This window comes from Mya arenaria, chromosome 8, assembly GCF_026914265.1.
Source record: "Mya arenaria isolate MELC-2E11 chromosome 8, ASM2691426v1".
Taxonomy (NCBI): domain Eukaryota; kingdom Metazoa; phylum Mollusca; class Bivalvia; order Myida; family Myidae; genus Mya; species Mya arenaria.
In genome coordinates, this window is record NC_069129.1 from 29,277,244 (window position 1) to 29,295,587 (window position 18,344).

General features: G+C 41.6%; 1 protein-coding gene across 1 annotated transcript; it reads right to left on the reverse strand.

Moving 5' to 3' along the window:
* Nucleotides 1–272: 272 nt before the first annotated feature.
* Nucleotides 273–11,150, reverse strand: LOC128244617 (transmembrane prolyl 4-hydroxylase-like). Its single transcript, XM_052962628.1, has 7 exons — nt 10,618–11,150; nt 9,920–10,130; nt 8,539–8,596; nt 3,633–3,772; nt 2,976–3,066; nt 2,378–2,506; nt 273–1,347 (listed from the first exon to the last, which is right to left on the reverse strand). The coding sequence occupies exons 1-7, from the start codon at nt 11,024–11,026 to the stop codon at nt 1,201–1,203; spliced, it is 1,185 nt and encodes a 394-aa protein (XP_052818588.1). The 5' UTR covers nt 11,027–11,150; the 3' UTR covers nt 273–1,200.
* Nucleotides 11,151–18,344: the final 7,194 nt, after the last annotated feature.

Genomic DNA, 18,344 nt, shown 5'->3' on the forward strand with positions numbered 1-18,344 from the left:
CAGGTATGGACTTCAATATACTAAAATGAAATGTTACATATGCACTAGTCAATTCCTTCGTTTATTAGTTCGATTATCTTCAACCGTCATCTGAAGAAAATTAATTGCAGAACATGCATGGATTGAATGAAATTGATTTATTTTTTTTTACTTGAAACGTTTACTAATCCTAACAACAATTCACATGTGAAGTATGAAGGGCCTTGAGGCCCACATTCTTGATATAGAATTGGACTCTACCTTTGCTTAGCCCAAATTGATCAGCATTAATCCTTAGTTCAAACAAAATTTTATTTCACGTCAGATATACATAAATTACAGCACTAGCTCGCAGAGCTATTTTCTGACAAAATGCTAATCAAATAACATATTAATAATGGAACACAGAACCTTGAAGATAAAAGATGCATTCAAATAAGATTAAAAGTTAAATAGTATTAGCAAAAATGTTAAGACATGAAATAAAATCATATTAAATTATCATAAATACATCGATTTTGAATTGACGATTACAAGATTATTCTGACGATGTGCATATATCTAAATTTAATATTGGAAAAAAATCTTACTCAAATCCAAAAATGCAAAAATTAGCAGAAGCAGATTGCCCTATAAAATAAAGAAAGCAGCGCAAAGCATATGGTATTGCAGGGACATATCTGAGGAAATTGTCAAATGAAAAGAAAAATGCACTTAAATAATTTAATATCACTAATCATAAAAGGATGTTAAAAATGAATACCTTTCTAGCGATTCTATAAAAGCTTACGAACCCTCGAAAAAAACGGTTATTAAATGGGTGACATTCTCAGTAGAATATAGACACCAACTGAGCCTCCTTATTCCATTCTGGACCATTCTCAATTGTTAAATATTTACGTAAAATGAGTTCAAATGAAACTTGTATAAAAGTGTGTTGATCATGGAAATCACACAGAATTCATCATTTTCTGATATCAAATGCCAAGAATACTTGTACTAGGTAGGAAGTTTGGTGTTTACATTTAAGTTCTGTAGAAAGAATTAAAGTAAAAGGAATTTAAAAAAAATATTCGGCAAGGTCACATAACATGTATTGTCTGTTATCGATTGGAATTCCAAAAGTATATCCTTCCGCGGACGCTAAACAGATTGGTATGGCCATGTCTTTATTAGTTTTTCTTTTTTAGTTACAGTTTTCAGTACAAGCAAAATTTATTTCTAGGGCCCAGTATAAAACAATGATCGCTTAAATCGATCTTGGAATGGTACTGATGATATCCAGTTGTTTGCGATCCATTTCGTCCCCTTCCGAATATCACAGCCCCCATGATGCGAGCGCAGGTCTGCTTCGCCGAGATAACCAGTCTGAAATGAACATGTCATAGAAATGTTACTATATTTAGAAAATCAAACTCCCCGTGATCATGCAAGCGTAGGTCTGCTTCGCCGAGGTAACCAGTCTGAAATAAACATGTCATAGTAATGTTACTATATTTAAAAAATCAAACTCCCCGTAATCTTGAGAGCGTAGTTCTGATTCGCCGAGATAACCAGTCTAAAATGAACAAATGATACGAACTGTTACAAGGTTCCAAATATCACAACCGTCCGTGATGCGAGAACAGGTCTGCATCCCATTTCCGAGGTATCTGGTGTGAAATGAACATATCATACCAACTGTTAATATGTTCCGAATTTAACAACTCCCGCGGTGCGAGCACAGGTTGGCGTCGCCGAGGAAGCTGGTCTAAAATGAAAATATCATACGAACTGTTAATATTTTCCGAGTATAACAACTCCGTGATGCGAGCGCAGGTCGGCGTCGCCGAGGAAACTGTTCTTAAATAAACAAATCATATGAACTTTTAATATGTTCCGAATATAACAACTCCCGTGATGCGAGCGCAGGTCGGCGTCGCCGTGGAAACTGGTCTTAAATAAACAAATCATACGGACTGTTAGTGTTAATACGTCCCGAATATAACAACTCCCGTGATGCGAGCGCAGGTCGGCGTCGCCAAGGAAGCTGGTCTAAAATAAACACATGATACGAACTGTTAAAATGTATCGAATAAAACAACACCGTGATGGGATAGCAGGTATGCTTCACCGATATAATCGGTCTTAAATGAACAAAACATAACAAAGTTACAACCCCTGTAGCAAGGTTGCATGTGAGTTTGGTTTGTGTTCACCAAGCCGGACAAGTGGGTTTCCTCCGGGTACTTTGGTTTCCTCCACAACCCAAGACCACACCCTAGCGTAAAAACGTGCCAACGAGAGTGATTATAAATATAATGGTGTAATAACTTGTTTCACAATCGTTGTAAAACAAAAAAGTTTAAACTAATGATAAACAAACTTAAAAATGGGCTAGAAATATACAACCACCTACCTCTGTGTCGACAAAGTGGTTGTACCACATGATCGCTGTCCCTTTCTTGGGTTTCACCACCAACGAGGAATTGTGGCAATTATAACTGAGGTTGTGCCAGTCATCATTATTGTCGTCGGCAAATTTCTCCTACGAAAGTAATACAAACAATAAAGTTATTAGTTATATACTGAAAATACAGAGCAGCCTCAAACTGAATACAATGGAGGCTATAAAATCGCAAAAAGATTTTCTTTGAAACAAATAATGTATTGGGAATACCAACGGAATTCCAAACAGGTCCACTGACTACCTATATGCTTATAAGGTAGGTAAGTGGGCGGAGCACAGCATTAATGTCCGAGCATCGGGCACGCTGCGTGGTCAGTAAGTCTTCCAGCCTTATTACCAGTATACATGTGTGCCAACGGAGTCGGATTTTTCTATCCAGAAGTACATGATATATATAATCATATTTTACAGAAGATGCAGGCTAGATGCTCTACAGACCATGCCGGTTATGCTATATAACCGACAATGCTGGTACAAATATTCTGCCATTGTTCATATACATATTAATACGTCAAAGGTTAGCAAACATATTTTATAAAGTCCGTACCTCCAAAACTTTGTCTTTGGCGTCGGCCAGAGGAAACGCCGTCTCCCCGCCGTCTTCAACGTCCTGTAAGTAATACAGCACTGTTGCGTACCTTAAATAATAGTCGTTCAATTAATAAGTATTGTCAACAATTCATTCCGAGCTCCTCGGCCATTTTATCGAAAACAACCTCGGATGTATGCAGGTATATCAGTTGAAGTAGTTCGTAAAATTTTGAATTATATCATTAATTAAATGTAATGTTTTAGAGTTTTATTTATTGATCTAAGTTTAAATTGATTGCCAATGAATTGTATTATTGCAAACATAATTAAGAATCCCAAGAGTTAAGTCACAAAATTTAACTGCTAAATAAAATTACTACGCGATCTACTTGCAGCGGACTTAAACGTACCACTTTTTGAGTATGTAAACCGTCCAAATACATCCGAGGTTGTTTTTGAAAAAAAATGGCCGAGGAATTCCGAATTATCAACAATTGCGTTTCGCTTTATCTATATCTTGCCTTTGTAGGTCATGATTCACTATTGAACAAAATTTAAAAAACTGCATGTTTCTTTAAAGAAATGCTGTGTCATGTTATAAAAAATAAGTAATCAGTTTCAATTAGTTTAGCAGCATAAAATTCGGTGAGACGATGGCAGGCTCTAGTCTTACCTACACAATCTGCAGCATTCTTTCCATTCAGGCGTCAGTTCCTTCTCTCCACATCCGGTCTGGATGCAACACGGTTTGTCATTGTATTCAACAGTGTCAATATGGGCATGGTAGTGTCCGCCTTCCTTGTAACTGACAACCTGGCAACGTAAACTCAGACGTCAAATTGAATGGGCATTAAAGTGACCTACCTTAAAAGTGACAGATTTAAACGGTGTCAATATTGACATGCAAGAGCAATCCTTGTTCAAAAATCATAGAAAATAGACATAATAAGGACCGCCTCCCAAGGTGGTCATAGTTTGTTTTTCAACGGTGTCCAAATACTAAAAATAGGCATATCAGTGACCGCCTTCCTCAAACGTCATAGTTTTCAACGGTGTCCAAATACTAAAAATAGGCATATCAGTGACCGCCTTCCTCAAACGTCATAGTTTTCAACGGTGTCCAAATACTAAAAATAGGCATATCAGTGACCGCCTTCCTCAAACGTCATAGTTTTCAACGGTGTCCAAATACTAAAAATAGGCATATCAGTGACCGCCTTCCTCAAACGTCATAGTTTTCAACGGTGTCCAAATACTAAAAATAGGCATATCAGTGACCGCCTTCCTCAAACGTCATAGTTTTCAACGGTGTCCAAATACTAAAAATAGGCATATCAGTGACCGCCTTCCTCAAACGTCATAGTTTTCAACGGTGTCCAAATACTAAAAATAGGCATATCAGTGACCGCCTTCCTCAAACATCATAGTTTTCAACGGTGTCAAAATTGGGATACTAGTAACCGCTTTCCTCAGATCTCATACTTTTCAATGGTGTCAAGAATAGCATAATAATGACCGGCTTCAACAAAAGGCATAGTTTACAACGGTGTCAATATAGGCATGATAGTGACCGCCTTAAACAGAAGGCATATATTTCAACGATGTCAAAATTGGCAAGAAAGTGACCGTATTCCTCAAAAGACATAGATTTCCATTGTCAATATGGGCATGTAAGTGACCACCATCCTCAGAAGTCCTAGTTTTCAATGGTGTCAACATGGGCATGATAGTGACTGCCTTCCTTAGAAGAAATAGTTTTCCACGTTTACAATATGGACATGTTAGTGACCGTTTTTTTCAGAAGTCATAGTTTTCCACGGTGTCTATATGGGCATGTTAGTGACCGCCCTCCTTTGAAGTCATAGTTTACAACAATGTCAATAGGGGCATGATAGTGATCTCCTTCCTCAAAAAATCATAGTTTACAACGGTCACAATATGAGCATGATAGTGATCTCTTCTCTGAAGTCAAAGTTTCCAACAGTGGCAATATGGGCATGTGACCGCCTTCCTTAGAAGTCATAGTTTTCAACACTGACATTATGGGCATGATAGAGCCTGCCTTCCTCAGAAGTCAAAGTTTTCAACGGTCACAAATTGGGCATGATAATGACCGCCTTCCTCATATTTCTCAACGGTCATAATATGTGCATGATAATGACCGCCTTCCTCATATTTCTCAACGGTCACAATATGTGCATGATAATGACCGCCTTCCTCAGAAGTCATAGTTTTCAAAGGTCACAATACGGGCATGATAATGACCGCCTTCCTCATATTTCTCAACGGTCACAATATGTGCATGATATTGACCGCCTTCCTCAGAAGTCATAGTTTTCAACGGTCACAATATGGGCATGATAATGACCGCCTTCCTGATTTTTTTTCACAGTCACAATATGGGCATGATATTGACCACCTTCCTCAGAAGTCATTTTCAACGGTCACAAATTGGGCATGATAATGACCGCCTTCCTCATATTTCTCAACGGTCATAATATGTGCATGATAATGACCGCCGTCCTCATATTTCTCAACGGTCACAATATGTGCATGATAATGACCGCCTTCCTCAGAAGTAATAGTTTTCAAAGGTCACAATACGGGCATGATATTGACCGCCTTCCTCAGAAGTCATAGTTTTCAACGGTCACAATATGGGCATGATAATGACCGCCTTCCTCATTTTTTTCACAGTCACAATACGGGCATGATATTGACCGCCTTCCTCAGAAGTCATAGTTTTCAACAGTCACAATACGGGCATGATATTGACCGCCTTCCTCAGAAGTCATAGTTTTCAACGGTCACAATATGGGCATGATAATGACCGCCTTCCTCATTTTTTTCACAGTCACAATATGGGCATGATATTGACCACCTTCCTCAGAAGTCATAGTTTTCAACAGTCACAATCTGGACATGATAATGACCGCCTTCCTGATTTTTTTTCACAGTCACAATATGGGCATGATATTGTAATATGTTGAACCCCCTTTATATTTTAACAATTGTCCGGATATTCGAATTTACTTACACTCTGTTGTCTTATCGCTGTTTTTCCATTTCTTTTATGAGTATTCCAGAAGTCTTGTAGTAAATGAATATGTTGATAATTACAATTTCAATTCAGATATAAATTCCATAAGTATACCTTGAATCGAAGCTGTATAACCCGTTTATAAATTTGAAGTACACACGACTGTCACAAATATGTCCGCCATTTTAACTGTTGGGTTACAGCGCAGTAATATTTATTAGATATTTATTCATTGGAGTAAACTTTTCCTGTATGAATTGTAAAGTTAAATTGTTTCAAGCATAATTTTATTATTAATGTTTTATATAAATGTGCTCATGTTACAGATTACAATTACAATGCTGCGAGCGCACTATTTGATTCGATTGTTGCTATGACACTATTTTGCGGATGAATGATAATATTATTTCTGCAGCATTAAGATATTTGTTTCATTATAATTAGATTGTTTAATTAAGTGTTCGAATAGGATGCAATTTGTCATTCTCGATCGATTGATGTATCTATTATTATGAATGTCTTGCAAGACTTTTCATATTTACTTGTTTTATTGTACTCGAGCCTTGGCACCTTCTTCTCACCTGCAAATGTGAGCTGCAGCCCTGCAGACCAATCAAAAGCCTTGCAGCATTGCTGCAGCATCTTGCGGGTATATAAGAAGTGTCAAGTTCGAGCTTGGGACAGTTGACATTTCTGAAACTTGAACTATTTTCAACATCTTGAAAACAAACATGCGAGGTATATTCTTTTGACACGTATTATAATTAAATCAACGCGCACATTTATTAAGTAAATGAACCTCGCATATTATTATATAAGAATAAATAATCATTATAATTACATTGAACTTAACTTTATTAAACTATTGATCAACTCGTCAACTGTCCACTGAACATGTCCGCAATTGTAATTATTGACTTAGCTTTGTGGAGTTGAGATTAACTTGAATAAATAACGTTTAATTGAGAAACGGACTTGCGTTTTCGAATATTCATCACTGATCATTATTAAACTACATATACCTTGGCTCACCAGGCACTTTGCCTGGTGTAAGCAGTGATTCACCACAGATATACTTTGGCTCACCGGGTAAACTACTTGGTGTAAGCAGTGATCCACCACATATCATCGACAGTTAATAATTATTTAACTTTAAACGTATGAGACGGATGTTACAATATTGACCACCTTCCTCAGAAGTCATAGTTTTCAAAGGTCACAATACGGGCATGATATTGACCGCCTTCCTCAGAAGTCATATTTTTCAACAGTCACAATATGGGCATGATAATGACCGCCTTCCTGATTTTTTTCACAGTCCCAATATGGGCATGTTAGTGATTACCCCACGTGTAACTGACAACCTGACAACGTATATACATTGAAGGTAAAACTAATTAAATGCTATTCACTTATCACTTCACTAATGCTGGTTACATATTATGATGTAGATGGGTCTTCTTGTTCTTATATGTTACATAAGTGTTTTAGGACATCACGAAGTATTCTTCGTATTGATGATCCAAACGCACCTTTCAAATTTATGAACCAATCAATTCTGAGCTTAAAGGCCTAGTTTAAGCCTTCTATAAGTGACCCCCGCCCCCTCCCCCCCCCCAAAAAAAAAAAACACAACCTATGTTAATTGATCTTAATCTTATTACCTAATTGGCTTATCAGATCTCCAATCTGAGTATCCTGCTGTGCAGTTTTCGATGTTGTATTAAAACAATGGACCCTAAATGGCCCTGAGCCAATACACGAACACAGAGGATATTGGCCCCTACTATGGCATCAGTGCAATTAGCAGGAGATGCACAGCAGGGGATTATCATGCCAAACATTCCTTAAACTAGGCCTTTAAGCAAACATTCTAAGATATAAATAATATAATGGAAACTACAGGGACAGACCTGTGGTCGAAAACATTAAAATCTAAACCTGTTTAGAGGCGCAAGGCAAGGGCCAAAACGACAGTGAAATAGAGATACAATAGTATAAGAAATATTACACATCACTGAGGGTCATATGGCAGTATAAGGACCGGCCAGTCAGGCTGCGAAAGTGTATATTACGCCGAGGTCCATTCACCTTCGGGGGCTGACTGGCCGGTCCTTATAATGCCATATGGCCCTCAGTGGTGTGTAATAATTTCTTATATTATACCGAACATTTTATATTACCATTCAATACTTTTAAAGCGCTTGAGATGTGTTTTTAACAAAGCTAATAAAGTGTACTTTCGACTAATTTTCGCCGTTTTGATAATAGCAAGCCGCACTTACTAATTGTATGACGTCACCGGTCCATATTACATTTTTGGCGGTGTCCGGACCGGCCAAAAATATGATATGGACATGTGACGTCATAAAACTGGATATTTATTAGAATACAGTGATATACGGACCGATCGACTTTATATATACAAAGAAGGGACACATTTATGTAAGGTATAATATACACAAATACAAGCACCACGAACAGACCTAACATGCATCAAAATAGCTTTGTTGAAGATTAAGTAAATGTACATATTCACCTGCATGGGTTCTCCTCTCTGAATCATGTCAATTGGGAGTTCTGTAAGTTTTGAGATCCTGTAAGGAACAAAGTACACATGTGCTTAATAATGTGTGTTTATCATTTTGTCTCTACGAACTATTGATGTGTGAGATATTGTCTAAGTGTTTTCTTTCGGATTATAATTGAAACGTTAGCAAAGAGGTGTTTTAAAATGGGGAAATAAACTATTTAGATTAATTATTTAATCCCCGTTTCGAAATTCTGATTTGTAAATGCCTGTCCAAACATTCCAAGTGTGCTTCCTTTCTTCTATTGTTTGTACAAACTTCTGATGACAATTCTTCTTCCGAAAAACTTATCCTTCCCTTTTTGCAACTTTTCGAATAAAATCACTGGAGCAAACCTTTTTTGCAGCCCGTCTAAAAACATTCATATTAATTGATGTCCTCATCCTGACGTTTTTGTGCCTTATTTAACAATGCTGTTTAACCTCACATACACTAAAGCCTGCTTAAGATGTCATTACCTATGTGCGCCTAATCTTGCCAAACCTCAATTATTTGAACTCTGCTCCATAACTCTTGACATATTCGCGTCCCATTTAACCATGTCAACCCTCACCTAGGCTAAAGCCTTCCCCAAAACTATGTATGACCAATCTAGCTGTGTCTATCCTGAACTATTCTGTAGCCTATTCCAACATTCCTCATCTATGTATGACCCATCTAACTATGTAAAACCTCACTTATTATGAAGCCTGCTCCAGAACTCGTCACTTATGTGCGTCCCATCTTAACATGTCGGTCTTCACCTGCTATAAAGCCTGTTGCAGAAATCCTTATATATGTGTGGCCGATCTACTTATGTGTATCCTCACCTATTCTGAAACCTGCTCCAATCGCTTCACCTTTGCACGTCCCATCTTACCTTTTTCACCTCATCTATTCCAAAGCATTCCCCATAACTCCTCACCTATGTGTGTCCCATCTAACCAAGTATATCCTCACCTAGTCGGAAACCTGTTCCAGAACTCGTCACATATGTGTGTCCAGCCTAACCATGTTTATCCTCACCTGGTCTGAAGCCTGTTCCAGAACCCGTCACCTATGTGTCTAATCTAACCATGTCCATTCTCACCTAGTATGAAGCCTGATCCAGAACTCTTTACCTATGTGTCTAATCTAACCATGTCCATTCTCACCTAGTATGAAGCCTGTTCCAGAACTCTTCACCTATGTGTCCAGTCTAACCATGTTTATTCTCACCTACCCTGAAGCCTGTTCCAGAACACGTCACCTATGTGTGTCCAATCTTACCATGATTATCCTCACCTAGTCTAAAGCCTGTTCCAGAACTCGTCACATATGTGTGTCCAATCTAACCATGTATACTCTCACCTAGTCTGAAGCCTGTCCCAGAACTCGCCACCTATGTGTGTCCCATCTAACCATGTCTGTTGTGACACCCTTGTGACCTTCTCTAGAGGTAAATCTGCGTCAAACTGTTTCTCAACATCTTCGCCAAACAGCGCACTCATTTCGAGACCATTATCCTTAGCTGCTTCAATAATGTAGTCGCATTCTTCATCCGAGAGGAAGCCTGGTATTTCTTCATGTAAGATTAGTAAAGATAGACTACAGTGTTATAAAGAAATAACGAATTCGATAAGAAAAACAACTAGTTTTACTAAGGACATACATGTAGATTTATATCGAGATACTTTAATGGCCAGCGTGTCTTGGAGTAAGTGTTATTTCATTGCATTTGGATTCAGGTTTTAGTTCTAATGACAAAAAAAAGTCATGTCCGATTATTATGGATGTTTTAAGGTTTCAAATTTCTGTCCGATTATTTCGGGGTTTTTTTTAACATTCAAAGTTTCATCCATTTTGAAGCTTAAAAATTATCAATGTTGTCCTCGGTTTTTGAGCTATTGTGTGTGTTTTTGTTTTTTTTAATTTCATTGATATGTTGGAAGTTCAATGTCTTATATTATTATGAAATTTGATGTTTTGACATGAACAATAAACTTTAAAGATATTTCGGTCACTGTCAATCTTAAGATAATCAGAAATAGTATCATACAAAGATTTACCGAAAACTGGTGGTTTCATCGCTCGAGTTATTCGTCTAAACCTAACGCCGTCTACTAATTCCAAGTAAACTTCTTGTCCCACGTATTCAGGATCTAATCTCGTTAACGGGGGGAATTGGTACTCGTCCTCTTCTTCATCTCCATTTATGTCTCCAATTTCATCAATGTCACCAAGCCCATCATTGTTGTCCTGTTCAATTTCATCAATGTCATATTCCTGACCTTCATCATGTATATCTTTTTGTGCCGACTCGTGATATTTAAGCTTTTCATGTGCAACTACAGCGTCTTCATGGTCCTCAATGATTTTCACATCATTGATACGTTTATCATTATCCAGAAGATACACAGAACTTGTAAAAATGTTAAATAAGAAAATTATTACAAAATATTTAGCAATACACGCCATCCTTTTCTTGATTCGATTTCTCCGAGGTTTTCAACATAGGATATATCGAGATTTAATATTTCATCATTATGTAATATCTCTCTCTCTCTCTCTTATTAATGTTCCAAATCGTTAATTTATTCATTGTCATGCAACATGTTGTAATCATTAATGGCTAGAAAGTATGAATATACTTTTCAAAATTCGATAAATTATCGAAGGGTCTGTCACACAAATCAATAGAACTAGTAACATTACATAACATTTTAAACAGTGAATAAATAGTATAATATCCGGTATCCATAAAGCATCATAAGTTATTCTCTGACTTATGTCACTTCCTTGATTTAATCAACTCACTGGTCATATGATATTATTTAAATATTGCATGGCTTCCAGTGTGACAGTACATATTGTCAACATGAGGGAAATACTGTTACCCGAGGCAAAAATGTTGATATAGTTGATGTTCACGCTTATATTTGTATATGAGCGCCTGCTGTGTATAAACATCTATTGTAGACCAGCGACTGTGTAGGAGCATCGATTGTAGACCAGCGCCTGTTGTATATGAACGCCTGCTGTGTGTAAGCATCTATTGTAGACCAGCGCCTGTTGCATACGATCACCTGCTGTGTATGAGCATCTATTGTAGACCAGCGCCTGTTGCATATGAGCACCTGCTGTGTAGGAGCATCTATTGTAGACCAGCGCCTGTTGTATATGAGTACCTGCTGTGTAGGAGCATCTATTGTAGACCAGCGCCTGTTGTATATGAGCACCTGCTGTGTAGGAACATCTATTGTAGACCAGCGCCTGTTGCATATGAGCACCTGCTGTGTAGGAACATCTATTGTAGACCGGCGCCTGTTGTATATGAGCACCTGCTGTGTAGGAGCATCTATTGTAGACCAGCGCCTGTTGTATATGAGCACCTGCTGTGTAGGAGCATCTATTGTAGACCAGCGCCTGTTGTATATGAGCACCTGCTGTGTAGGAGCATCTATTGTAGACCGGCGCCTGTTGTATATGAGCACCTGCTGTGTATGAGCATCTATTGTAGACCGGCGCCTGTTGTATATGAGCACCTGCTGTGTAGGAGCATCTATTGTAGACCAGCGCCTGTTGTATATGAGCACCTGCTGTGTATGAGCATCTATTGTAGACCAGCGCCTGTTGTATATGAGCACCTGCTGTGTATGAGCATCTATTGTAGACCAGCGCCTGTTGTATATGAGCGCCTGCTTTGTAGGAGCATCTATTGTATACCAGCGCCTGTTGCATATGAGCACCTGCTGTGTAGGAGCATTTATTGTAGACCAGCGCCTGTTGTATACGATCACCTGCTGTGTAGGAGCATCTATTGTAGACCAGCGCCTGTTGTATATGAGCACCTGCTATGTAGGAGCATCTATTGTATACCAGCGCCTGTTGCATATGAGCAACTGCTGTGTAGGAGCATCTATTGTAGACCAGCGCCTGTTGTATATGAGCACCTGCTGTGTAGGAGCATCTATTGTAGACCAGCGCCTGTTGTATATGAGCACCTGCTGTGTAGGAACATCTATTGTAGACCAGCGCCTGTTGCATATGAGCACCTGCTGTGTAGGAACATCTATTGTAGACCGGCGCCTGTTGTATATGAGCACCTGCTGTGTAGGAGCATCTATTGTAGACCAGCGCCTGTTGTATATGAGCACCTGCTGTGTAGGAGCATCTATTGTAGACCAGCGCCTGTTGTATATGAGCACCTGCTGTGTAGGAGCATCTATTGTAGACCAGCGCCTGTTGTATATGAGCACCTGCTGTGTATGAGCATCTATTGTAGACCAGCGCCTGTTGTATATGAGCGCCTGCTTTGTAGGAGCATCTATTGTATACCAGCGCCTGTTGCATATGAGCACCTGCTGTGTAGGAGCATTTATTGTAGACCAGCGCCTGTTGTATACGATCACCTGCTGTGTAGGAGCATCTATTGTAGATCAGCGCCTGTTGTATATGAGCACCTGCTATGTAGGAGCATCTATTGTAGATCAGCGCCTGTTGTATACGATCACCTGCTGTGTAGGAGCATCTATTGTAGATCAGCGCCTGTTGCATATGAGCACCTGCTGTGTAGGAGCATCTATTGTAGACCAGCGCCTGTTGTATACGATCACCTGCTGTGTAGGAGCATCTATTGTAGACCAGCGCCTGTTGCATATTTGCACCTGCTGTGTAGGAACATCTATTGTAGACCAGCGCCTGTTGTATACGAACACCTGCTGTGTAGGAGCATCTATTGTAGACCAGCGCCTGTTGTATATGAGCACCTGCTGTGTAGGAGCATCTATTGTAGACCGGCGCCTGTTGCATATGAGCACCTGCTGTGTAGGAACATCTATTGTAGACCGGCGCCTGTTGTATATGAGCACCTGCTGTGTAGGAGCATCTATTGTAGACCGGCGCCTGTTGCATATGAGCACCTGCTGTGTAGGAGCATCTATTGTAGACCGGCGCCTGTTGTATATGAGCACCTGCTGTGTAGGAGCATCTATTGTAGACCAGCGCCTGTTGTATATGAGCACCTGCTGTGTATGAGCATCTATTGTAGACCGGCGCCTGTTGTATATGAGCACCTGCTGTGTATGAGCATCTATTGTAGACCGGCGCCTGTTGTATATGAGCACCTGCTGTGTAGGAACATCTATTGTAGACCAGCGCCTGTTGTATATGAGCACCTGCTGTGTAGGAACATCTATTGTAGACCAGCGCCTGTTGCATATGAGCACCTGCTGTGTAGGAACATCTATTGTAGACCGGCGCCTGTTGTATATGAGCACCTGCTGTGTAGGAACATCTATTGTAGACCAGCGCCTGTTGTATATGAGCACCTGCTGTGTAGGAGCATCTATTGTAGACCAGCGCCTGTTGTATATGAGCACCTGCTGTGTAGGAGCATCTATTGTAGATGAGCGCCTGTTGCATACGAGCACCTGCTGTGTAGGAGCATCTATTGTAGATCAGAGCCTGTTGTATATGAGCACCTGCTGTGTAGGAGCATCTATTGTAGACCAGCGCCTGTTGTATACGAACACCTGCTGTGTAGGAGCATCTATTGTAGACCAGCGCCTGTTGTATATGAGCACCTGCTGTGTAGGAGCATCTATTGTAGACCAGCGCCTGTTGTATATGAGTACCTGCTGTGTAGGATCATCTTTTGTAGACAGCGCCTGTTGTTTATGAGCACCTGCTGTGTATGAGCATCTTTTGTAGACCAGCGCCTGTTGTATATGAGCACCTGCTGTGTAGGAGCATCTATTGTAGACCAGCGCCTGTTGTATATGAGCACCTGCTGTGTAGGAGCATCTATTGTAGACCGGCGCCTGTTGTATATGAGCACCTGCTGTGTAGGAGCATCTATTGTAGATCAGCGCCTGTTGTATACGAACACCTGCTGTGTAGGAGCATCTATTGTAGATCAGAGCCTGTTGTATATGAGCACCTGCTGTGTAGGAGCATCTATTGTAGATCAGAGCCTGTTGCATATGAGCACCTGCTGTGTAGGAGCATCTATTGTAGATCAGCGCCTGTTGTATATGAGCACCTGCTGTGTAGGAGCATCTATTGTAGACCGGCGCCTGTTGTATATGAGCACCTGCTGTGTAGGAGCATCTATTGTAGACCGGCGCCTGTTGCATATGAGCACCTGCTGTGTAGGAGCATCTATTGTAGACCAGCGCCTGTTGTATATGAGCACCTGCTGTGTAGGAGCATCTATTGTAGACCGGCGCCTGTTGCATACGAACACCTGCTGTGTAGGAGCATCTATTGTAGATCAGAGCCTGTTGTATATGAGCACCTGCTGTGTAGGAGCATCTATTGTAGACCAGCGCCTGTTGTATATGAGCACCTGCTGTGTAGGAGCATCTATTGTAGACCGGCGCCTGTTGCATATGAGCACCTGCTGTGAAGGAGCATCTATTGTAGATCAGAGCCTGTTGCATATGAGCACCTGCTGTGTAGGAGCATCTTTTGTAGACAGCGCCTGTTGTATATGAGCACCTGCTGTGTAGGAGCATTTATTGTAGACCAGCGCCTGTTGTATACGATCACCTGCTGTGTAGGAACATCTATTGTAGACCAGCGCCTGTTGCATATGAGCACCTGCTGTGTAGGAGCATCTATTGTAGATCAGCGCCTGTTGTATACGAACACCTGCTGTGTAGGAGCATCTATTGTAGATCAGAGCCTGTTGTATATGAGCACCTGCTGTGTAGGAGCATCTATTGTAGACCAGCGCCTGTTGTATATGAGTACCTGCTGTGTAGGAGCATCTTTTGTAGACAGCGCCTGTTGTTTATGAGCACCTGCTGTGTAGGAGCATCTTTTGTAGACCAGCGCCTGTTGTATATGAGCACCTGCTGTGTATGAGCATCTATTGTAGACCAGCGTCTGTTGTATATGAGCACCTGCTGTGTAGGAGCATCTATTGTAGACCGGCGCCTGTTGCATATGAGCACCTGCTGTGTAGGAGCATCTATTGTAGACCGGCGCCTGTTGCATATGAGCACCTGCTGTGTAGGAGCATCTATTGTATACCGGCGCCTGTTGCATATGAGCACCTGCTGTGTAGGAGCATCTATTGTAGACCGGCGCCTGTTGCATATGAGCACCTGCTGTGTAGGAGCATCTATTGTAGACCGGCGCCTGTTGCATATGAGCACCTGCTGTGTAGGAACATCTATTGTAGACCAGCGCCTGTTGCATATGAGCACCTGCTGTGTAGGAGCATCTATTGTAGACCAGCGCCTGTTGTATATAAGCACCTGCTGTGTAGGAACATCTATTGTAGACCGGCGCCTGTTGCATATGAGCACCTGCTGTGTAGGAGCATCTATTGTAGACCGGCGCCTGTTGTATATGAGCACCTGCTGTGTAGGAACATCTATTGTAGACCAGCGCCTGTTGTATATGAGCACCTGCTGTGTAGGAGCATCTATTGTAGACCAGCGCCTATTCTATATGAGCACCTGCTGTGTAGGAGCATCTATTGTAGACCAGCGCCTGTTGTATATGAGCACCTGCTGTGTAGGAGCATCTATTGTAGACCAGCGCCTGTTGCATATGAGCACCTGCTGTGTAGGAGCATCTATTGTATACCAGCGCCTGTTGCATATGAGCACCTGCTGTGTAGGAACATCTATTGTAGACCAGCGCCTGTTGTATATGAGCACCTGCTGTGTAGGAGCATCTATTGTATACCAGCGCCTGTTGTATATGAGCACCTGCTGTGTAGGAGCATCTATTGTATACCAGCGCCTGTTGTATATGAGCACCTGCTGTGTAAGAGCATCTATTGTATACCGGCGCCTGTTGTATATGAGCACCTGCTGTGTAGGAACATCTATTGTAGACCGGCGCCTGTTGCATATGAGCAGAGCCTGTTGTATATGAGCACCTGCTGTGTAGGAACATCTATTGTAGACCAGCGCCTGTTGTATATGAGCACCTGCTGTGTAGGAGCATCTATTGTAGACCAGCGCCTGTTGTATATGAGCACCTGCTGTGTAGGAGCATCTATTGTAGACCAGCGCCTGTTGTATATGAGCACCTGCTGTGTAGGAGCATCTATTGTAGACCAGCGCCTGTTGCATATGAGCACCTGCTGTGTAGGAGCATCTATTGTATACCAGCGCCTGTTGCATATGAGCACCTGCTGTGTAGGAACATCTATTGTAGACCAGCGCCTGTTGTATATGAGCACCTGCTGTGTAGGAGCATCTATTGTATACCAGCGCCTGTTGTATATGAGCACCTGCTGTGTAGGAGCATCTTTTGTAGACCAGCGCCTGTTGCATATGAGCACCTGCTGTGTAGGAGCATCTATTGTAGACCAGCGCCTGTTGTATATGAGCACCTGCTGTGTAGGAGCATCTATTGTAGACCAGCGCCTGTTGCATATGAGCACCTGCTGTGTAGGAACATCTATTGTAGACCAGCGCCTGTTGTATATGAGCACCTGCTGTGTAGGAGCATCTATTGTAGACCGGCGCCTGTTGCATATGAGCACCTGCTGTGTAGGAACATCTATTGTAGACCAGCGCCTGTTGTATATGAGTACCTGCTGTGTAGGAACATCTATTGTAGACCAGCGCCTGTTGTATACGATCACCTGCAGTGTAGGAACATCTATTGTAGACCGGCGCCTGTTGTATATGAGCACCTGCTGTGTAGGAGCATCTATTGTAGACCGGCGCCTGTTGCATATGAGCACCTGCTGTGTAGGAACATCTATTGTAGACCAGCGCCTGTTGTATATGAGCACCTGCTGTGTAGGAACATCTATTGTAGACCAGCGCCTGTTGTATACGATCACCTGCTGTGTAGGAGCATCTATTGTAGATCGGCGCCTGTTGCATATGAGCACCTGCTGTGTAGGAGCATCTATTGTAGACCGGCGCCTGTTGTATATGAGCACCTGCTGTGTAGGAACATCTATTGTAGACCGGCGCCTGTTGTATATGAGCACCTGCTGTGTAGGAACATCTATTGTAGACCAGCGCCTGTTGCATATGAGCACCTGCTGTGTAGGAGCATCTATTGTAGACCAGCGCCTGTTGTATATGAGCACCTGCTGTGTAGGAACATCTATTGTAGACCAGCGCCTGTTGCATATGAGTACCTGCTGTGTAGGAACATCTATTGTAGACCAGCGCCTGTTGCATATGAGCACCTGCTGTGTAGGAACATCTATTGTAGACCAGCGCCTGTTGTATATGAGCACCTGCTGTGTAGGAACATCTATTGTAGACCAGCGCCTGTTGTATACGATCACCTGCTGTGTAGGAGCATCTATTGTAGATCGGCGCCTGTTGCATATGAGCACCTGCTGTGTAGGAGCATCTATTGTAGACCGGCGCCTGTTGTATATGAGCACCTGCTGTGTAGGAGCATCTATTGTAGACCGGCGCCTGTTGCATATGAGCACCTGCTGTGTAGGAGCATCTATTGTAGACCAGCGCCTGTTGTATATGAGCACCTGCTGTGTAGGAGCATCTATTGTAGACCGGCGCCTGTTGCATACGAACACCTGCTGTGTAGGAGCATCTATTGTAGATCAGAGCCTGTTGTATATGAGCACCTGCTGTGTAGGAGCATCTATTGTAGACCAGCGCCTGTTGTATATGAGCACCTGCTGTGTAGGAGCATCTATTGTAGACCGGCGCCTGTTGCATATGAGCACCTGCTGTGTAGGAGCATCTATTGTAGATCAGAGCCTGTTGTATATGAGCACCTGCTGTGTAGGAGCATCTTTTGTAGACAGCGCCTGTTGTATATGAGCACCTGCTGTGTAGGA

Bases quoted from the DNA above. Each gene is read 5' to 3' on its own strand.
- LOC128244617 (XM_052962628.1), bottom strand. From the start codon at position 11,026: ATGGCGTGTATTGCTAAATATTTTGTAATAATTTTCTTATTTAACATT. The intron at 10,131-10,617 runs GTAAATCTTTGT...TCTTACATGAAG, and splicing joins GATGAAACCACCAGTTTTCG to AAATACCAGGCTTCCTCTCG. The intron at 3,067-3,632 runs GTAAGACTAGAG...CTATTATTTAAG, and splicing joins GAATGCTGCAGATTGTGTAG to GTACGCAACAGTGCTGTATT.